The following is a 19,234-nucleotide window of genomic DNA, read 5'->3' as shown; positions in this document are numbered from 1 at the left end:
AAAAAATATCTGCCTAACCTAAAAGCGCCATATATGTGTTGTTACATAACTCAGAAAAATAACTTCCATTTACAGGCATGTTCATTTATAATAAATAAAGAACAAACATAACCTCCCAGTTCCTCTAGCCCCCCCTCCTCCCCCCTTCAACTGTATAACCCCCATTACCCATTTTGCTGCAACAGACACAGTAGCCTAAAGACATGCTTCTGAACCTTGTTCCCGAATCAATCACCAGCCCAACAAGGTGACACACAGACAGCTGTGCCTAGTAGCTGGGAACAAGGCAGAGCAAGGGAGTATACTCACCCTGAGTTCCACCCACTTGTCAAGTAGGCGGCGGCTGTTGAATTCACACAATAGGCCCGACCGGGTGATGGCAAAGGTGCTTCCTTGGCACTCACCCCGCCCACAGGCCACGCCACAAAAGTAGTTGTTACGCTGGTCCCCGAGAATGGCCGACCGGCCCATCAGAGGCACAGGCTCGGGCTTGTACTGCAAGGCATACAGGGTCACCTGCTGGCATAGAGCTTCTTCTCACAAGTGAAGGAATTTTCCAATAGCGAATTACAAACATGGCGGGAGGAAGAAAAAAAACTAGGAGGGAGCGTCATGTGATAATCTTGAAGCCTTGTGCTAAAAATTAAGAAGAGGCACCATGGGAAAAGCACTCATGCACGTGATGGCAAGCAGTCTTTGCTAGTCATCCTGTGTTGCTGAGCTGGGTTCATAGCCTGCTTGTCTACCGAGCCGCTCGCGGAGATGCTCAAAAGTTGTAATGCATGGCTAATTATGCAGACACTCTGGAGTTAGTGTTGCTGTTGCAATGGCAACAATGTTTCCAGGTACTGAGGCCGAGAATGAAAGGCACCAAATGCAACGAGGAGAAAGCAAACGGCATAACGTGGAGAAAAAGGCGGCAACTTCAGAAGCCAGCAGCACTCACACGGACCACAAATTAGGCCATGTATAGCACTTGCTGTTCCCAAAATTTAACGTGCAATATGCATATTTCCCATGATTCCCTGAGTGAAAGACTGGGGAGAACAGCGTAAGAGGAGGTTGCCTTGCAAAGCTTTTTCTTTACTCCATGATTATAAACACCATACCAGTACAGGAGGCACAGCCACAGTTATCAACAACAGCACATTAAAACACAATCAAAACCCAGTTGGCATAAAAGACATGCATGGGTAGCATACCTTAGTCCCCCTAGAGTATTCCAGGTACCAGAACTTGACGTGGCGGTTGCCCACGGTGACAAAGTAGTGCCCACCAGAGGAGAAGGACACTGCCTTGACCTGCAGAGAAGGAAGCTGTGTCTATAGACCAGAATCTGGAGTGCCTACAGGTGGCAATCATCTTTTGCAGGGGCTGCAGGAACTGGCAACTGAGCAAGAAGGATACCGCAGAGTCACATATCCTTCCCGTCACAAACCTGCAGCCCCTATGTCGGTAGTGCCGACAGATGGTGAAAGGGGTTGAGATAGTGCACTTGCTCTAAACGCAGGTTCGAAAGTAAAAGATTCTGGTTTATATGGGAAGGCACGGAAACACGCAGTGGGCCCCTTACCTTGGCTGACACTTTGTTTGAGGCCAGCTTAGTGTTGCTGCGCCAGTCCCACACGTTGACCACCATGTCATGCTGGGTGCCCACTGAGACCACATATTTGAGGTTGGGAGAGAACGCCTGCACAGGAGGAAGTTGTTGAACAGAACCCAAACAAGATCTAAAGATGGAGGTAGTTCAGCTGAAGACAAACACATTCTCTGGCCCTTTTACTTGCTTGTTTCTTGGCATTATAGCATGCTTATTAAAGTCAATAAAACATTTGCTAGTCAGCCCCTTGCATGGTTGGCTCCTTCATCTGCGCAACCACACTGTTTTGAGCTGGACTAAGATTTACAGTTCCAATTTCATGTCTTAGTGTCAGAGGGACCCAGTAAAATTACGCTGACAATGCTGCAGTAATCAAACACAACATACCACGCAGGTGACGCCAAATTTGTGGCCCGGAAACTCAGCTGCCTGGGTCTTCTCAGCGACATCCCAGATGCGCACGTGTGGCTGATGCCCGCACTGCAAGGACAGTGGTCAGTGGTCAAGCTAGTCGCCAAGCCAGTGCACTGCACCTACCTCGCCAGTGGCCAGGTACTTGCCATCCCAAGAGAAGGCCAAGCATGTGATGGTCTTCTTGGATGCATTCAAGATATGCTGCTGCCGGTTCTTGCGTGTGTTGTACAACACCAGCGCACACCTGAAAGATAGTGTACAAAATCAGCACGCATGTGAATGGGTGCTGCTGTGCACCTCAAACAAACAAAATCTTTGACAGCATGAGCACAGTGCCAACATGTCTGCTATCACTTTTATTCTCACCAGAAAGTCTTAACAATTATCTTGGTGGTTAAGTTTCAAAGCTGATGATAATGACTGGCAATAAATGCTGGATAACGTTTCACAGGATCGAACTGCTGAAGTCCACAGTAGTACTACAATGCTAGATGCAATCCTGTGGAACTTCAGTAATTGTCCTCGCCTGGAATGTTTTCTACTTGCGCCTACTGTACATTGCATATTGGTTCTTTCAACATGCCCAAAGAAAGTTTGTGAGTCTGCAAGTTGGCAAACTCAAGTGAAACAAGTTTCATGAAGCCTAATGCAACTTTCGTAATGTCACAGAATGTGCTCAAATTCATAAACTTTACGAAACATTTGGAAGAGTTGGAAGCTATGTTAATGTTCAAACAGAAAAAGCAATGCAACAGATCAAACCACAATCACATGGAAGAAGTTTAAGCATGTTCCTTGCTGGTGGCGCTCTGCCCATTTTTATCAGTGTTCAGAAACAGAGCCAGCAAGACTGGGGAAACAAAAATATGGCAAGATGGTTTCATCAGGATAATGTTAGGGAGGGCAGGTGATGACAAACATTGTTACATTAGAGAAGCTAGAACGACATACAGACACAAACAATGAAGACTCTCCATGCTGATATTGTGCTCAGCTTCCTCTTCTTGACATCTAATCCTGTTAATCTCTTGTTCGATTAAAACCCAATGCCTAAAGCAATAAAAAAATCTTATTCAGGAAACATGCAATAAAAATTAAGTGAAAGTCATATATGCTTGATTCATTTTATATAGCTGCAAGTGTCATAGTGATGTTGGGTGTACTGTGAATGGACCACTTTGATAAAAGTATTCAGGTTTAATTCTTACATGAGTACTTCAATGCAAAACTCCAGGCTAGAAACCACAAAAATTTTTTTACTCAATTACGACAATGCACTAAGAGGTGTCAAAAACAGTAATACTACAACTGAACTAGTTACCCTGTGTACAAGGTCATTTTGTTTTTGTCGAGCTACTATGCTGTATGATAAAAGGAGATGCTGACATCCATGAACATATTCCCAACCCCATCGTCATACTGTCACATATTGTTTTAATTTTTGAAGTGTGTTCGTTTTTCAATGGATTATCACGGTTGTCGCTTGGCACCGTCACAACAATGGGACAATATGAAATCCTTTTGTCGCATTGTCTACTTTGCCAATGCAAGTCTGACTTAAAATGGCAAAGCTGGCATAACTTGACCTTGTACTCTCACAATGTGCACTTGAATGTTGCTTCAACACAACTTTGATACAGTTACCAAAGGTAGGTACCAATAGTGTAGGGTATGGAAAGCGCAGATGGAAGGTCCAGAATGGCAGATGTTTAGTACAACATGGTTTGCACACTTGGCAGCCATACTTGCATACTACAGTAATATACTGGCACAGGAACCACAGATGACTCAGATTACAGTACGTAATAGTGTAGTTGTTGCACCAAAGCATAATGGCCAATATATATACACCTGGCATGACAGCGTGCTGACTTGGTATTAGCAAAAAGAGCAAAAAAAAAAAAAACACTGCTATTAAAAGCCTGATGATATCTTAAATTACAACATCGATCATGGTATGTACGTCATACGGGTGTCACACGGCGCACTTTCGATCGCGATCGAGCCTGATCGGGATCGAATTTGTCGGTCGCTATTTCCTGCTTCGCGCAGGCTGGGGGTGGGAGCTAATCGAGGTCGATAATTTCGATCCGTATACGGCCCGATCGCGATCAAAAGTGGCCGTGTGAAGACGCTCGATCGCGATCGAAGCCGCGAGTGCCGAGTTTCATCTGTTCATGTATTCACCAGTCCATCATTACCAAGACCGCCAATTAGGCGACCATAACACACCACACAAGACACGGACGAAAACATCAAGCGCTGCCGCTGGCAGCTAGATGGGCGCTGCCGGTGGTGTACTCACCCGGCTGGATAGGCGACCAAGCCCGAGCTGGGATCGCAGTCAAGCGCCGCGCTGCTCGTCACCGTCAGACCCAGCACCCGCTCGAGCTTGACCTGCAGCAGGGGCACGGTCTCAGCTGAGCACGGTTCCTCGGGGGTGGCGGGTAGTCTCGCCTCGGGACGCATGCTTGGCGCGCGCTGGCCGCCGCCCACACAGCACGCCAACGCGCACCTCGCGCTCGCAAAAAAAGGGGCACCCCCACAACGAGGAGCGCTGCTGTCAACAAGGCCATTCGCGTTGGTACCGCTACTTCTTATTCCATCGCCACGCCTTTCAAACGCACCGAGTGCGCCGAGGAAACCGACGGCGCGCCTAGCACCGACGCGGCGAGTGTTGACACTTTCTTTCGAATGCAAGTATACATGCAACTGGGCGTCTGGGCCGACGCCTATAACCGAGGGGATCGTGCGTTTTTCTTTCGAACACCGCGCGGCTATTGCAAGGATAGCGGCTGCGCGCTAGGCGTGAATCAACAGGTGGTTCCGATCTCGATCGGTGGTGAACTTACCCGCTCGGAGAGTGGCGTCGCGTCCGCACGACCTCGCTTGAGGGCCGGTGCTCGCACCACGCGTGGAACCCCGCTGCATGGATCCTCCATCTGGGAACACGGTAACACACGGACCTCAGCTTCGGCAAGCGCAGAACTCACTTCGCCCCGGAAGCAGGGATGAGCGATTTTGTTTTTGTTTCCCACCTGCCACTGCTCGAAGAGGGCACTATTCAAGGCGCACAAAAGGATCAAGATTCGTAACAATCCGTGCTACACCTACGGCAAATGAAAGTGTAAGGACGCAATGCCATCTCTGAAGAGACGGGTGTGATCTGTCAGTTGCCGGCGGAATCGGCACAACGGGAAGCGCTCGCGGTGCAGCGTGAAGTTGCTACGACCAGCGCTGCCCCCATGTCTTTAGATCGCACGATTGAAAGACAAGATTTGAAGCTTGTTTTCGTGTGTCCGTCCTGTGTATCCGTACGTGTGTGAGTTGTGGTTTTGTAAGACAGCTTCCCATGCATGAGCGTCGTGCTTGCCGAGACGTGCCTGACCCCGCGGAGGGAGGCGGTTACCTGGAGTGGCGGCGGGCGGGTTCGCTGCAGGCCGAAGCATCAGCCGACGAATCGACAGTGTGGCACATCAACGCAGTCACACGGGTGTACGGATACTCTGCGCTGGCGAGAAAGCGACAGCGCTTATGCGAGTGCTCTAACGGTGAACACGCACACACGTCAGCAGCAGCAGCAGCAGCACCGGACAACGAGCAGAGCGCGCACACAAACCACTTCGTGACTTCTGTGATTCTACGTCCACAGCAAGCGTAGACATTCGGCCGAAGACATGTCTGCTACGGTTGCAAAGCGCTCGCCCAATCTTCACAGTTCATCGCAAGATGTGAGCTCAATAGCCCCAACCGCCTCACAACTTGCTGCAGTCGCCTGTCACGCACGCACCGTACTCAAAGGAAAAAAAAAAAGAAGGGGGAAAAAACATGGGAAAAAATGAAAATAAGAAAAGCTCGTCCGAGGCATGCTCGGTGCACAACAGAACCTCTTAGAATTAAAAAAAAACGTTGAGAAAGAGTGCACCAGTGCTGCACTGGTTCAAACGACACGTTTTGTTTATATTAAATTGCTATTTTCCTTGCTTACAATCGCTATACATGCAGAAAGACTTCTATACGGATTCAGCACACATCTCAAAAAATTAGTATGACTAATTAAATTAAGTCTTGATCTTGTGTGTTCTTTTTTGAAATTTTCGAAACTGAAATCGAAACTATATTATTTAGGGTCAAGCGGCTGGAAGTAGAATCATACAGAAAGAGGTGGCTGAATGCTGAAAGCATAGAGTTTCATATTAGAAACTTTATGTCTGAAAGCGATCGCAATGTCCATGGCAAGCTCTATGAAAACGTCATAACCACTATGTTTCACCATCGTTGTTATGCATCACGGTTTTTTTCTTCCTCCATGTTGGCATAGCATGAATCAAGGAGGATCCTCCTTGGTATAGATTGAAGTACGGCAGCATCATGCCATCTTTCCTCGTGCGTAGTATGAAAAAACTAGCCGGCTACAACGGGTCGAGTCGAGAACGAACCACCTGCAGCTGGTACATCACGACGCTCACGCAGGCCGTCCTCTAGCATGAACACGAGAAGCAAATCTTATTCCGACAAGTTGACTCGACCAGTTTCTGTCGCATTCGTATAAACCTAGAGTTTCCTACAAGAATTTTGTAGGAAACTCTATGGTATAAACACCTTGATGTATAGGACTGTTCCCCGTGAAGAAACAACCGTTGAACATCGTGCATCGCTACTGTCGGCAGCGCCACGACGTTTTCTTTCTTTTTTTTTGCAGATCTCGGAGGTCACAATGTACGAAACCAGAAACTACTAAACCGCCAGGAGATGTCGTGAGCGCCGCTCAGCTCAGCCTCAGCTGGAGAAACGTAACAGCAGCTGAGGCGGCGAAGATATGTTACGTGTAATATGAAAAGTGGCAGCCGGTTCGTGTTCGCAGGCTGTACTCTATGCACCGAAAAACTTTGCTTTCACTTTAGGGAAACATGACAATACTTAAGCTCCTCTATGGAGCAACCTTGGCATTGCTGCTGCGCTCGGCTCGTGGTAACCTCGCCGACGACTCGGTCCTGTTCAGCATAAACTGGCCGGGTTCCTCGCCTGACAAGAAGCTGGCGCCCGCCGAGGTAAGACGAAGAGATTCAGTGGCTGGCTGATGTTTCCCCATGGTCTCTGTCGCAGCTGGAAACGCTGTGGATGGTGTCTGCCGAAAAGGAGCGCTACCAGTGCCTGCTGCCCGCCAACCCACTATCACGAGAGGTGCTCGCGGCTCATCGTCGAGAGCCGCGCCGTACTAACGTGGTTCTGTGTGGCGCAGGACGCCGATGCTGCTTCCCCGTACACGGGGCCAACGCCGCTGGAGCTGCTGAAGCCGCTCTTCTCCCGGCTCTTCTGTTCCTACCGTGTAAGCGAGACGATTGAAGTGTTTTACCGCGCAGTGATGGCTGCAGTGCTTCCGGTTTTCTCTTGTAGCTGGAGCAGTACTGGACCTACGAGCTGTGCCATGGCAAGAGCGTTCGGCAATACCACGAGGAAAGCGTCGACAACAAGGTGCATAAAAGCCCTGCTCGCAGTTTAGTAAAGATACGTTGGCAGCATCCTTGCAACCGTTCGTGAGCTACGACGCTGCGCGTTTCTTATTCCACGTGGACATTTTTGTTCCAGGTAGTCCTGCAACAGTACTACCTGGGCAAGTACGACGCCAAGAAGCTGGAAGTTGATGGTAATTGCAGTTGTGACTACAACAAGTCACGACCGTGTGCTTATGCCTGTGTTCCGTTGATTTCAGATGCGAGCTACTTATCGGAGAGAAGCCGGGTAGGTAACTGTGAAAACGGGGGGAGCACGCTTATATGTTTCGGAAAGGCACTGTGCAGGCTGGTGTCTGCACTGTGCGGACGTACAGCCAATTGCACAGCTCAGCAGCGTCCATCCCTGTGCAGCGGCCGCCCCGCATTCGGCTGGAAGCGGGCCTGGAGCTTCCGTACTTTGCGGTCAACATGACCGGAGGCACGGCGTGCGAGCTGGGAGAGGGCGCGCAGCGCGCAACCCGTGTGCTCTACGTCTGCAACCCGGAGGCCCGCAACGAGGTGCTGAGCATCGAAGAGCTCTCCACGTGCGAGTACCAGGCCGTGGTGTTTACCCCTTACCTCTGCGCTCACCCAGACTACAGGTGTGTTGGGCCAGCCACAGAGCGCGCATCTTTCTTTAAAATGTGGTTTGACAAGGTGTCGGGTTTTGGAGCCACAACCAGGTGTGTCATCAGCCTTGCCGACAACAAGAGAGCAGCTCACAGGAAAGTGGAGGCTTGACGTGCAATACTAGAATGAGGTATGGTGCTGAAACCGACATTTCAGCCAAGAGACTTGTACGAAGACGCCTTGTCGATTTGTTGGATTCAGCAACATTCTTTGTTTTATTTAGCGTTGTTAGCCACAACAGCTTAGTTGGAATTGGAACGTTCAGAAAGACAGAAGAGGGATGGTGACAGACAGGTCTTTTATGACTTTTATTTTTCTGGCACAACAGCTGGTTGTGGCTTAGTTTATTTCACACTGTACACAGGCACCATCATTTGTTATGTGTGTGTGTCATCACCCAGCAATTCGGTTTTGAGCATGCAGTGCCATCGGCAAGCCACCATGGACTTCTCAAAATAGACTGGACATAGTAATAATATTGCATGTTTGTGTGCTGCTTGGTGGTAATCAGAGAGACTGCATAGGGGCTGTGCTCCGTGTACGACAGAATGCCCATCGCTCTAGTGAGTCCTTGCACAGGACACTACACAGCACAAAAAGTATCCACTGAAAGTACAACCCCGTAGCATTTCATCGTGCAAGAATGGCATTAAAGGGACCCTGAAACAATTTTGACGATATTGTAGAAACGTACTGAGTCATTAGAGGTCTATCTGATCATTAATTGAAGCATGCAACTTTATTATAAGGTTTTAAAAATGTGCATCACTACTAATCGCAGCAGCGCCACTCCCCTGAGTTTTCAGCCGCCCTGTTACAATCTACTTAGCGCAGATGACATCAGTTGGGCAAGCTATACGATTGGATACCCAGGTTGCGTCATCGGCCATTTTTCCAATGTTATAGTGCGTGAATGTTGTTCTTAATAGTTGCAATGCTGGTTAATTTGTTTATATATAAAAGAAAACAGAGAGAGTACACAACAAAAATTGTTCACTACGCTCAAGCACTTCCAGCCTGCAGGAAGTGTCTGCTTGTGTTGCAACATGCTCCGTGTTGATGTGAGCTGTACAATCATTGCTGCTCTCGAGGTTTCTTGTTGCGAGAACCATCAATAGCCCTTATTGCATTGTGGGCTGCAAACCTAGCGATTGGTGACATGTCAAGCTGCAACATTGTGTCCCTTTGCATGGCAAGTGCAGTGGCTGCGCACAGAAATGTAATGCTATTTAGAGCTTGACATTTGGGTCAGCACTCATTGTGCTGCAAAGGTTAAGAGGACTTGCAGTGTGTTTTTAAAAAATGACTAAAGCGGGTGCAAGTTACAAAACAAATTCTAAAGGAAATACGTTGTGCACACTAACAAAAAGTAGCACGTGGAAAAGAACAAAACAAAACTGGCCAATTATAACAGAAATTGTAAGGCTATTTTTCATGACCACACATGCATGGTCTGTCGTTTCTTCCTGTCTGGTCGTTTCTTTACATGTTTTCATGTCTTTTCCACCGCAACATGCGTGGTCTGTATTACCCCCAGATACGCTGCCTGCTGCAGTGGTCGAATGGCTAAGGCGTTGCACTGCTGAATGAATTCTGGAACATATGCATTTTTGCATTTCGCCCCCATCGAAATGCAGCCGCTGCGGACGGGATTTGATCTCGCGACCTCATGCTTAGCAGCGCAACACCATAGCCGCTAAGTTGCCGTGGTGGGTGTTACACTGCTGAGCTTGAGGTAGTGAGTTCAATCCCCGGCCACATTTCAATGCGGGCGAAATGCGAAAACGCTTGTGTACTTATATATAGGTGTGTGTTAAAAGACTCAGTGGTGAAAATTAATCTGGAGACCCTCATAATCAGATGGTCATTTTGGCATGAAAAACCTCAGGATTTATTATTTTCTTTTTCTTCTTCTGCCACTTTGTGCAGTCCGGAAACGTCGCCGGAGAACCCAATCCAGTGTGTGGCCCAAGATGGCGCCCCCCGACGGCCCAAGGGCTTTGGGACAGAACAGGTGCAGCTGCTTCCTCCCGAGCCACTGGCACCGCAGCCACCTCCATCAGCTGACAAGTTGTCCCAGCTGGTGAAGGACTTCCTTGCAGGCAGCCACTGCCTGACAGGGGTGAGGTGTTCACTCTGCTCCTACAACACACGGCTTGCTTGCCACTTTGTGATGATTCAGGAAACGAATCTCTGGCTAGTGGCAAAATGCGCAAGTACAAGAATAAGCCTTGCAATTATCATTATCTGATTATTAACATAGCCCAAATTATGCATGATTTGGTGGTTGGTGTTCCTGACAACTGGCTGTTCGCAGTAATATATATTTTTTTTCTCATATTTGCATGGCCATCTTATTGTGGGGTCCCTTTCACACAAATGTCCTGGATTGCAATTAGCTTCTCTTGGCACCCATTCTGCAACTCTAAACTAACAGATAGAGTTATTGGTAATTAGATGATACTGCCACACCATCGCAGCCTTCACCATCTCTGTCATTCCTGCTGCACTCGCATAACACATCTGCTTGGAACACTGGTCAACCATGCTCCGATCACAGTTTGTGCGTTCACCACACGATCTCAAAGCACGACCTCAAGAGTGCATTAGGTAACCTGATGTGGTACCACTCTTCTCAAATTCCGCAGTATCATTCAGCGCCTCATCAGCGAAGATTTCTTTGCTTCTTTTGATTTCTCTGTGTTGGTGGGCACTGATTAATTGCGACATTAAAGGAATCCACTCAGTAGCCATTGCGCGTGACGTCTGCGAGAGTAAGCAGAAGTGATGGAATTTGGGGGAGTTAAGTCTTAGACCAAAAACTATTTTCAAAATCATTAATGTACAAGTTATGGTGCTCAAAGCCCGTAGATATGTGCAATTTTATGTGCTTTTTTTTTCTTTCCATATGAGGTCTGGCATTGTTTATCATTCTAGTTCTAATTTTATTTACGTTACCTTTACTAAATTTTTGGAAAAAATTTGCAAAATAAGGTTACTTCAGATTTCACAGATAGCGTATTGATGGCTTGTGCGTGACTCAAATAATCCTACAAGACCAATCTCATTTGCTCTGTCTACCCAGAACAAGAATTCACAGTTGACATTCAGAGGACTATTCTTCTGTAACAGAAAGTAACCTTTCAAGTGCATACATGTGGCCGTATGTACAGGAACAATTACATGGCTCAGATGCTCATGACAGTGTTACCGGCGTAATATTGTAAGACTCCTTATTTTCACATGCTGTTAATTACACGAGTTTTGCAGTTTGAAAATGTTGCAGAATTTAAGGGCACATACTATATTCAGGGAGGAAATAAGAAATAATGCCACCAGGTGCAGTGAACACCATGCTGAAAAGTAAAAATTTATTTTGCCAGCTAGTTCTGCCGGTTGCACCTCATAAAACGTGGCACATTAGATTTGCTTGGCTGCACGAGCTTGCACGACGCCAGTCCTCTCAAGTACTGTACAGGAAATCACAGGCCTCACAGATAGGGAGCGCCACACTTTAATAAGCCAGGTAGCACGCAGTGGCTTCATCAGCGAGGCCATTAGAGGCGCTTTGTCATGTTTGCCCTGCTTCAGCTGTACAGTGGCCAATGCATGAATTTGAACACGCTGTTAATATGCACATGTAGGAGCTGCAGAAGTGAGCCTTGAGCAAAATGAGAACAAGGTGAAAGGAGGAGCCAACATTTCGACAAGTGGACTTGTCTTCTTCAAGGCCAGTCTTCTTCAGCCTTGAAGAAGACAAGCCTACTTGTCGAAACATTGGCTCCTGCTTTCACCTTGTTCTCTGTTTGCTCCTTGTCTTGAATTTCCATCTCCCGCCCTCGCCGTGTTTTCCCAGAAGTGAGCCCTGTATCACAAGTCCCAAATCGTGAAGTTGCGGAGGCAGCTGTCATGTTGAAGGAAAGTGTTCTGCGATGAGTGCAGGGTGCAGGCTGGTGGAAGTACGAGTTCTGCTATGGCCAGCGCGTGAGCCAGTTCCACGAGGAGAAAGGCAAGGAACGGACTAGCATCCTGCTGGGCATTTGGGACCACCAGGCACACCTGACCTGGCTGGACCAGCATCCTGAGCGCAAGCCTGGCCGCGCGCCCAGGTGAGATAGCTGGCTGTTGGCCCGTTAAGACTTGTTGCTGCAAAGCAGTGGCTGTTTCAAGCGCTGGGTTCGTGGCACCTTTTCATTTCTACTACAGCTAAATAACTGGTTAAATTTGCAATTACCTTGTTCAGTAATGTGACTCATCTCTGTTAACTAGAGTGGAGTGAAGTACAACATAAATTGTAAATCAATCACACTCGAGTTCTTCACATTAATGTACTCTTCATGAAGAAGAGAGAGCATTGCAGATATTCAGTTTTGGAGGTAATAGACAGCAAGAAATCAACCCAATGTACAGTTACCATACATAATGTTTCCAATACCATACTTGTAAGAAGGATGGACAATGTCAAAAGGTCTGCAATGCTCACATGAGGAAATAATTGAACCCATCTACAAGTTTTAATATATGCTACTGAAGTATATAGTCGGGAGTTAAAAATTTTGTACCCAAAAACCCGAGCTCCTTTGTAGGCCTGGACTTTGAGTCACCTATTGCAAAACCTAACATGTGAGGGTGCCCTTGCCCTTATTTACTCACTCTTGCCCCAATGTGTTGAAGCAGGAAAGTATGATATTTTGCATTTTGTTGCATCTCTTGTTGAATGGGCACAAATGTGGCGCCAAGAAAGCCTGATAAAGGAGACCTTATATGTCAGGCTAATTGTGATCAAGGAAATGCACATTCATTATCAGCTGTCAGATTTACTTAATTGCTTGTCCATAGATGTGACTGTATCGCTCATGAAAAAAAAGTGCTTATCAAAGGACGTATCATTTTTACCAACCCCTCCTCCTAATGTAATAATTACCTAAGCATTGTTCTGCTAAGGCCTTCATTAGTCTATTTTAAGTTCTTTTTCCCCCATGCAATAGAGATGTGCATGGTCTTGATAGGTTATTGCATGAACTGGCTATGGACAAATTAGTAGACTTTTTTTCTGTGACTGTGACATTTTTTCTTAATGTCTGTCATCTACTCATTCTGTCCCCCATTCCTTACTCCAGTGATACCTTGCTCTGCAGTATCCCATTCAGTCATGGTGCACATAATTTGTTCTGTGGAGTAGTTGCAAGGACATACACTGAGCTGGGGTCGATTGAACCTTCTGCTTAAAGGGGGCCTGGAGAAATTCATTTGAAGTTAAACAGGCTACTTCAGAAATACTTTGCCACAAAGAGTACTTCAATGCCTTCAGCCAAAGCAGAGTTCTTGGCAATCAAACACTTGCTTTGCGGTGCTTGCACTGGGAAGGCTAAGGTGGAGCGGGGTGTGCCCACAACGCTCCTTCTACTGAAAGTCACCATGGTGCACAGTTCAAACTTGATTTTGGATAACGTAGACATCACTACTTCCAATTTTGGCGCCTACGACGAGCCACTGTTGTTCTCAGCAAGCCGCAGTAACCTTCAATAAAACTTGGTGCTGTGCTAGTTGGTGATGCATTCTTTAAAAACTTATGGCAGCGCTAAAAGGGACGAACACACAGTGAAAAGACGACAAGCGTTCCCTCGTCGTCGTGTCGTCTTTTATTCTGAGCTGCTATGTTAAGTACCTACACAAAGCAAATGAAGCTGTTTAGTCTTGCTCAACTGCACAGTGTAATGACGACACGACGACAAGCGTTCCCTAGTCACCGTGTGTTCGTTCGTTCCTTTTAGCGCCACCATCAGTTTTTAAAGAATGCAGTCTCAGCCAGTGGACTCGTCACGGCAGACCGTAGTGCATATGCGCTGCATTTGCTTTGTGCACGACAGGGCTTGAATGCGTGCTCACACTCATATGGTCGTCCGACCATGGTGCGGGCTGGCTTTGTGTTTCACCAGCTTGACCAACGGATAGTAGCCACATCCAACTTGAGCATTTTGAAGCGCTATCAATAAGTCTGTCGAGATGTCTAACTAGCAGCAGCCAGGAGTGAGCGCGTGCTGGCAAGCTGAGCGTTCATAAGCACTCGAACCTGGCGAGACCCCACGGCTACAACACCAATAAGCATGGTGGCCAAAGTTTATTTCCTATGCGAGCTGCCGCGGCCCAGCGTCTTCCGGAAGTAGGTCATTATTATTGAAATTCGATACCAGATTATCGCTTACTTCATCCAGTTTATTAAAATTCGGCAATAAATATACACAGTAACAGTAAGAAAAAGCACACTGATCCAGACACCCTTCTTGATGTCAGATGTTGGCCAATAGCAGCCGCCTGTGAAAATCCACTATATTATGAAATAGTGTCCAGTAACGAGTGAGGAGAAGAGCGCTTGAGAGAAAGGCGACTTCACGCTATGCTTACGAACTCCACACACCTTGCAAAACTTGGCTGAGATGTTCGCAGCAGCGTATGCTATCCGTGGACTGTCTTTTCATAAAGTTCGAGGGTGGTTAGGAGCCCTTTAACTAAGGTGGCTCCATTTCTCTTCAGAGTATTGCTATACGGGGAAAGTTCAACATGCCAATTCTGCAGCACATTGCAAAAAAAAGTCTACATATTTATTGACCGTCTAGCACAACTCACGACTGAATGGGATATTTGCCAGATAGTGTGCCTGCAGCATGTCATCAGACGTTTACGCCACTGAAAGGGTGAAGAACGAAACTGGACTTCACTACACATTGAAATAAACGTGTTTGGCCAATAGAACCTGAAACTATTATGTTGAAGTGTCATCAGTTATTCTGAGCTACTGTGTGAAGTACCTACACAAAACAAATGAAGCTATTTAGTCTTTCTCAGCAGCACAGTGCATTGCTATATGTAGTTTCATACTTAAAATAAACTCCTTTTGCTACATTTGCCCAAGCTCAAAATTTCACTGACATGAAAAAAGGCGATTTGTAGCACAAGCAACATAGCAGCGTAATAATGGTAAATTTGACTGGTTTCTGTTGTGCTCCACACCTCATTGCAACAGTGTGGAACCCACTCAAGATCTGTGCTTGAGACGAGCATTTACCCGCTTGCCAAAGCCATCGGAGGCCAAAAGCAGAACAGTTCATACGGTTTCTCTTGTATCAAACACGGCCATGGCATGACAACCATGGCATGCCATGCAGTGCATGCTACTCCCACCACGGCCTGCTGCAGGCGCATGACCAGAATTCTTAATTGCACTTCAAGCACTGTAGCCAGCCAAACGTGTGAGAACTCTTTTACAGACATCTTGATGTTTGGCACACCGTGTACAACAAATCAAAACATCCGTAAAAGGGTGCGCATCTCCGTCGATTCTGCATCTCACTTTGTGCAGTTTTACTTAACAGAAGAGATGCGGTCGTATTCCACACATTATCTGAAAAGCATGCCAGTCTTCTACTGCCTGAACCCCAACAAACTCCCTCTGGAATCCAGAGTCGGAAGGTTTACATTGCAAAAGGCTTTTCAATAGAGGTGTGAGTTGCACTGAAAAACATGTATCGAGGGTGGATAAGACGGTAGGGCATGCTGTTCTGCTGCAGGTACCTAACGCACTTTTATGGATCTGGGGACACCTGCGACCTCACGGGCAAGCCTCGCACAGTGGAAGTCCTCCTGAAGTAAGTGCTGCCACTGGTTGGTAGTGCATTGTGATGCTCTCATTGATTTACTACAGCCAGACCTCAACATGATCTAGTTGTAATTAGTGCGACATACTACATCACAAATCTGGGGATAATGTCTTTGAAGCAACCCCTACCTTGCAAGATCAAACGTACTGGTGAGGACTGCACTGAGTGCTAGCCATCAAATTGCGCCATGTCAATCTGCCAACGCTACAGTGTGATTTTCTGTGACAGCCCAGTGGCTATGTCGGAGCGGCTGAATTTTGATGGGGGTGGAACGCAAGAAAGCTCGTGTACTTAGATTTAGGTGCGCATTAAGTAACCGAAGGCAGTGAAAATTAATCCAGAGTCCCCCCATATTAAGTGCCTCATAATCAGATCGTGGTTTTCGCACCCCACTATACAATTAATTTTTGAAATTTATTTAACGCTACAGTGTTAATGTTTGCAACGAGACCAATGAGACAGGACACTTTTGTTTTGTCATCACAAAGAAAATTTGTTTGGCAAATTTAGCATGGTCCTCGGTTACACATATAGGTCACCTTCTCCTATTGAGTAACAGGAGAAAACTGTGCTAAAACAGTCAGTACAGCAAGTGGTCTTTCAACTGTACACAGACCACAGACTTGTAACTGAGATGCACTAACCTAAATTGACGAGTGTACTGGAAGGTTTCCAGTGCCATGTTTGGACTGCACTCCTCAGTTTCAAGTCACATTCGTAGGCAGAGAAGACAATTGGCTTTATCGCAAAATTCACTTTAGGCTTAGGGGAGTGAATGCCTAGGCTCCTGTGATGCATCCCCTGTCCAACTGCAGGTGCCGTCAGGCGAAGGGCAACCTCGACAGTGTGTCCCTGTACTTGCTGGAGCCGCGCACCTGCGAGTACATTCTCGGGGTGAGCCTTGATCACTAGGAGCACACGCACCATGTGACCGCAACGGGGGCTTTTTAATTGCTGCTTGCAGGTAGAGTCGGCCATAGTCTGCAGCCTCCTGGAGAAAGTGGACGAGTATGGACTGCCCAGCTGACCCTGGGCTAACAAGAGTGCGTTCATACGGCGGGTCGAAGTCTTTTGGCAGCACGCACAGGACTCTGTGACTGCTGCTTGGCCCGGCTGTTCCACTCCTGCACGTGCCATCGCGACAACTTGCACCAAAATCCACACATTCTTCTTGAGATCATAGTTCATGCGCCATGTGGCTCCTTCGACAGCATCACATGCAGTTTTGTTGTGAAGAGGTGACAAAATTGCACATGTCCACGGGCTCAGATACATTGACAAGCGACATTTTCTGCACAGAAATTTAACGCTTAGGAAAGCAAGTTTGATACTGCAGTTTTCCTTTTTTTTGCCTTCAGTCAGTTCACAAGTTGTGACAATACAACTAGAGGTGTGCATTAAAAGCATGATGTACGGATGCTTTCTGAAAATGTGATTGTGGCGATACTTCACTGGGCTACAGAAAAGCGTACTAGCCACTGCTGTAATCACAGGTAACATTTCTTATACGTTGCTGCAAAGGAGGCTTGGGCCAGTGCAGTTAATTTTGGCTGAAACAAACAAGCCTCAATCTTTAACTGAAATTAGGTTCTTGTATAAGTGAAACACTTCGCTTTTTGGCTGAAGCCATAGCATGTTTTGCTCCAATGAGACATGTAAAGCGTTCCGAGAATATGATGGCCAAAACATCCTTCACATTGCTGGCAAAGGGATTACTATTGTATAACATGTCATGAGAGCTAAATCAAAGTTTCACATTTTCTATTTTACCATACAGCAGTGCACTACAGTGGACAGGTCCTGCTGTTTGTCTTTACTTATATGGAAACAGATGCAACAAGATTACAAGCAATCACACACATATCAAAATCTGTGCAGTATGAAGATACTGTATACTGCTGCATATGAGCTGAAATCTCCTTAATGAAGCTGCAAATTAGGGAGGCCAGCCTTGTACATGCAGTCTGTTTGTCTAAGGCATGCATGTCCACGAAATGGCCTTGCATTGGGATGCAGTCCAAAGTTTCTAGCCAAAGAAATAGGGGTGCCATACTGTTTGCATGATCAACATCTAACAATTTCTGCAGTGTTGGAAAGGGCCGGAGTGCGCATCCAGCAACAAAAATACTTCCGACAGGTTTAGCATTACTTAAACGGAAGGTAGCACTATTCTGTGAAGCAGAAGGCAACCTCGCAGTGCTGAAACTTTGGCACAACTACAGAGGTTTTGCGAGTTCACTGCTTTTGTGGTGTGACCCACAGATGAACACATGCGCAAACGCCATGAGAGAGAAAATAACTTAACGCTCCTAGGGTTAACCTTGTACACATACATAGCTAACAAAAAAAGAGGATGGCTGTCGCACAAGCTTGAATGGTAAAGCATGCAAGGCGTAATGCAGGTTTGGGTTGAGCTCTCACCTGCAGCAAGTTGTCTTTTTGTTTGCTTTCTTTACTACTGTATTTCTACATTTGAATTAAATTTTCCCTTACACTTTCTCTGGATTTACATGGTTAAGGCTAACAAAAGATGGAGTTTGTAACTCATAGTGGTAAGTGCCTAAAAGATCATATGGTGGAAATGGATCTGAACAGCAGTGCTGTTTTAGCGCTGTACAACTCAGCTGCTCGGGACATCCTAGCAGCAGTCGTGACCGCGTTCCAACCAGGCAGAATATTGCCATGGCTTTGGTGCACGTCAGACTTCTGGGCGCGAGTAATCAAATCCAAGCTCACCGCCCGCTCCTCTTGGGACAGAGCCCTGAATCTCGCCACTGTCCGGCTGACAAGCTGGTCCTCTGCAAGGCCCGGCTCTTCCTCAAGCAGTGTGGCTCTAATTGATTCCATGTACAGCTGCACACCGGACTTGGTGGCGGCAGGGGCAGCCTCGCTGCGGGCTCCAAACTGCAGTGTCAGCTGTCGACTGCCGGCTGCCGCGTCTCCTCGAGGCTTGCCACCATTGGCGGCATCGTCTCCCACTGGGCTCTCCTGCGACTAAGGGCCAACGAAACATTCCAGCGATTATTTGCACAATACGGTACCCAGTGTAGGAAGGTGCACTTGACGCTGCAACATTTACACTGCCACTCCAGTTCTTAATCACTGCTCCAAGCAGTGTGCCCATATGTGGCTGAGCAAATATGTAAGAGGTACAAAGGCAAGCACCACGCTAGCATAGCAGTGGCTTTTTATATAGGTAACCTTTGCTTTCCACATTAGCTGTGACAAGCACTAAATCACATCTGCAGTTGAAACTGAAATGTCCGTGTGAAAACCTTTGCCCTAGGTGAATGGTAGTGCATAAGTGCATCCCACTTGTTTACCTGGCACAAAACACTACTATCAGAGTGGCCCAGCTAATACACTAAAGATTTAAAATAGAGAAACCTTCCATGCGGATGAAACCTACAGTATTTTTTGTGTTCTTAGTTTGCAGT

At 46.9% G+C, this 19,234-nt stretch overlaps 3 protein-coding genes across 5 annotated transcripts in view; 1 reads left to right on the top strand and 2 right to left on the bottom strand.

Annotated features, from left to right (window-relative positions):
* The window catches only part of Wdr62 (WD repeat domain 62), a 28,037-nt gene extending 22,142 nt beyond the window's left edge, over nt 1-5,895 (bottom strand). Inside the window, exons 1-8 of one of the 2 annotated variants that reach the window (XM_075699753.1) lie at nt 5,424-5,895; nt 4,867-4,956; nt 4,320-4,411; nt 2,138-2,258; nt 1,988-2,080; nt 1,574-1,690; nt 1,203-1,301; nt 310-495 (exon numbers count right to left, since the gene is read on the bottom strand). In XM_075699753.1, coding sequence (XP_075555868.1) covers nt 310-495; nt 1,203-1,301; nt 1,574-1,690; nt 1,988-2,080; nt 2,138-2,258; nt 4,320-4,411; nt 4,867-4,956 — 798 coding nt within the window. In that variant the 5' untranslated portion in view covers nt 5,424-5,895. The remainder of the gene's footprint in view (nt 1-309; nt 496-1,202; nt 1,302-1,573; nt 1,691-1,987; nt 2,081-2,137; nt 2,259-4,319; nt 4,412-4,866; nt 4,957-5,423) is intronic. The other variant, XM_075699752.1, reaches the window with a different exon arrangement.
* An 861-nt stretch (nt 5,896-6,756) lies between these two features.
* Nucleotides 6,757-17,215, top strand: LOC142588214 (endoplasmic reticulum lectin 1). The gene is made up of 12 exons (XM_075699756.1): nt 6,757-7,065; nt 7,121-7,198; nt 7,257-7,343; nt 7,412-7,489; nt 7,604-7,661; nt 7,728-7,756; nt 7,882-8,111; nt 10,069-10,261; nt 12,082-12,248; nt 15,708-15,785; nt 16,613-16,691; nt 16,762-17,215. The coding sequence occupies exons 1-12, from the start codon at nt 6,925-6,927 to the stop codon at nt 16,822-16,824; spliced, it is 1,281 nt and encodes a 426-aa protein (XP_075555871.1). The 5' UTR covers nt 6,757-6,924; the 3' UTR covers nt 16,825-17,215.
* Nucleotides 16,067-19,234, bottom strand: part of LOC142588213 (WD repeat and HMG-box DNA-binding protein 1-like) — a 41,119-nt gene continuing 37,951 nt past the window's right edge. For both annotated transcript variants that reach the window (XM_075699754.1, XM_075699755.1), the window contains one exon: nt 16,067-18,791. In XM_075699754.1, the coding sequence (XP_075555869.1) occupies nt 18,366-18,791 (426 nt within the window). In that variant the 3' untranslated portion in view covers nt 16,067-18,365. The remainder of the gene's footprint in view (nt 18,792-19,234) is intronic.

This window comes from Dermacentor variabilis, chromosome 7 (genome assembly GCF_050947875.1).
Source record: "Dermacentor variabilis isolate Ectoservices chromosome 7, ASM5094787v1, whole genome shotgun sequence".
Taxonomy (NCBI): Eukaryota; Metazoa; Arthropoda; class Arachnida; order Ixodida; family Ixodidae; genus Dermacentor; species Dermacentor variabilis.
The sequence above is the reverse complement of the archived record's forward strand: the minus strand, read 5'-3'. Positions and strand labels throughout refer to the sequence as shown.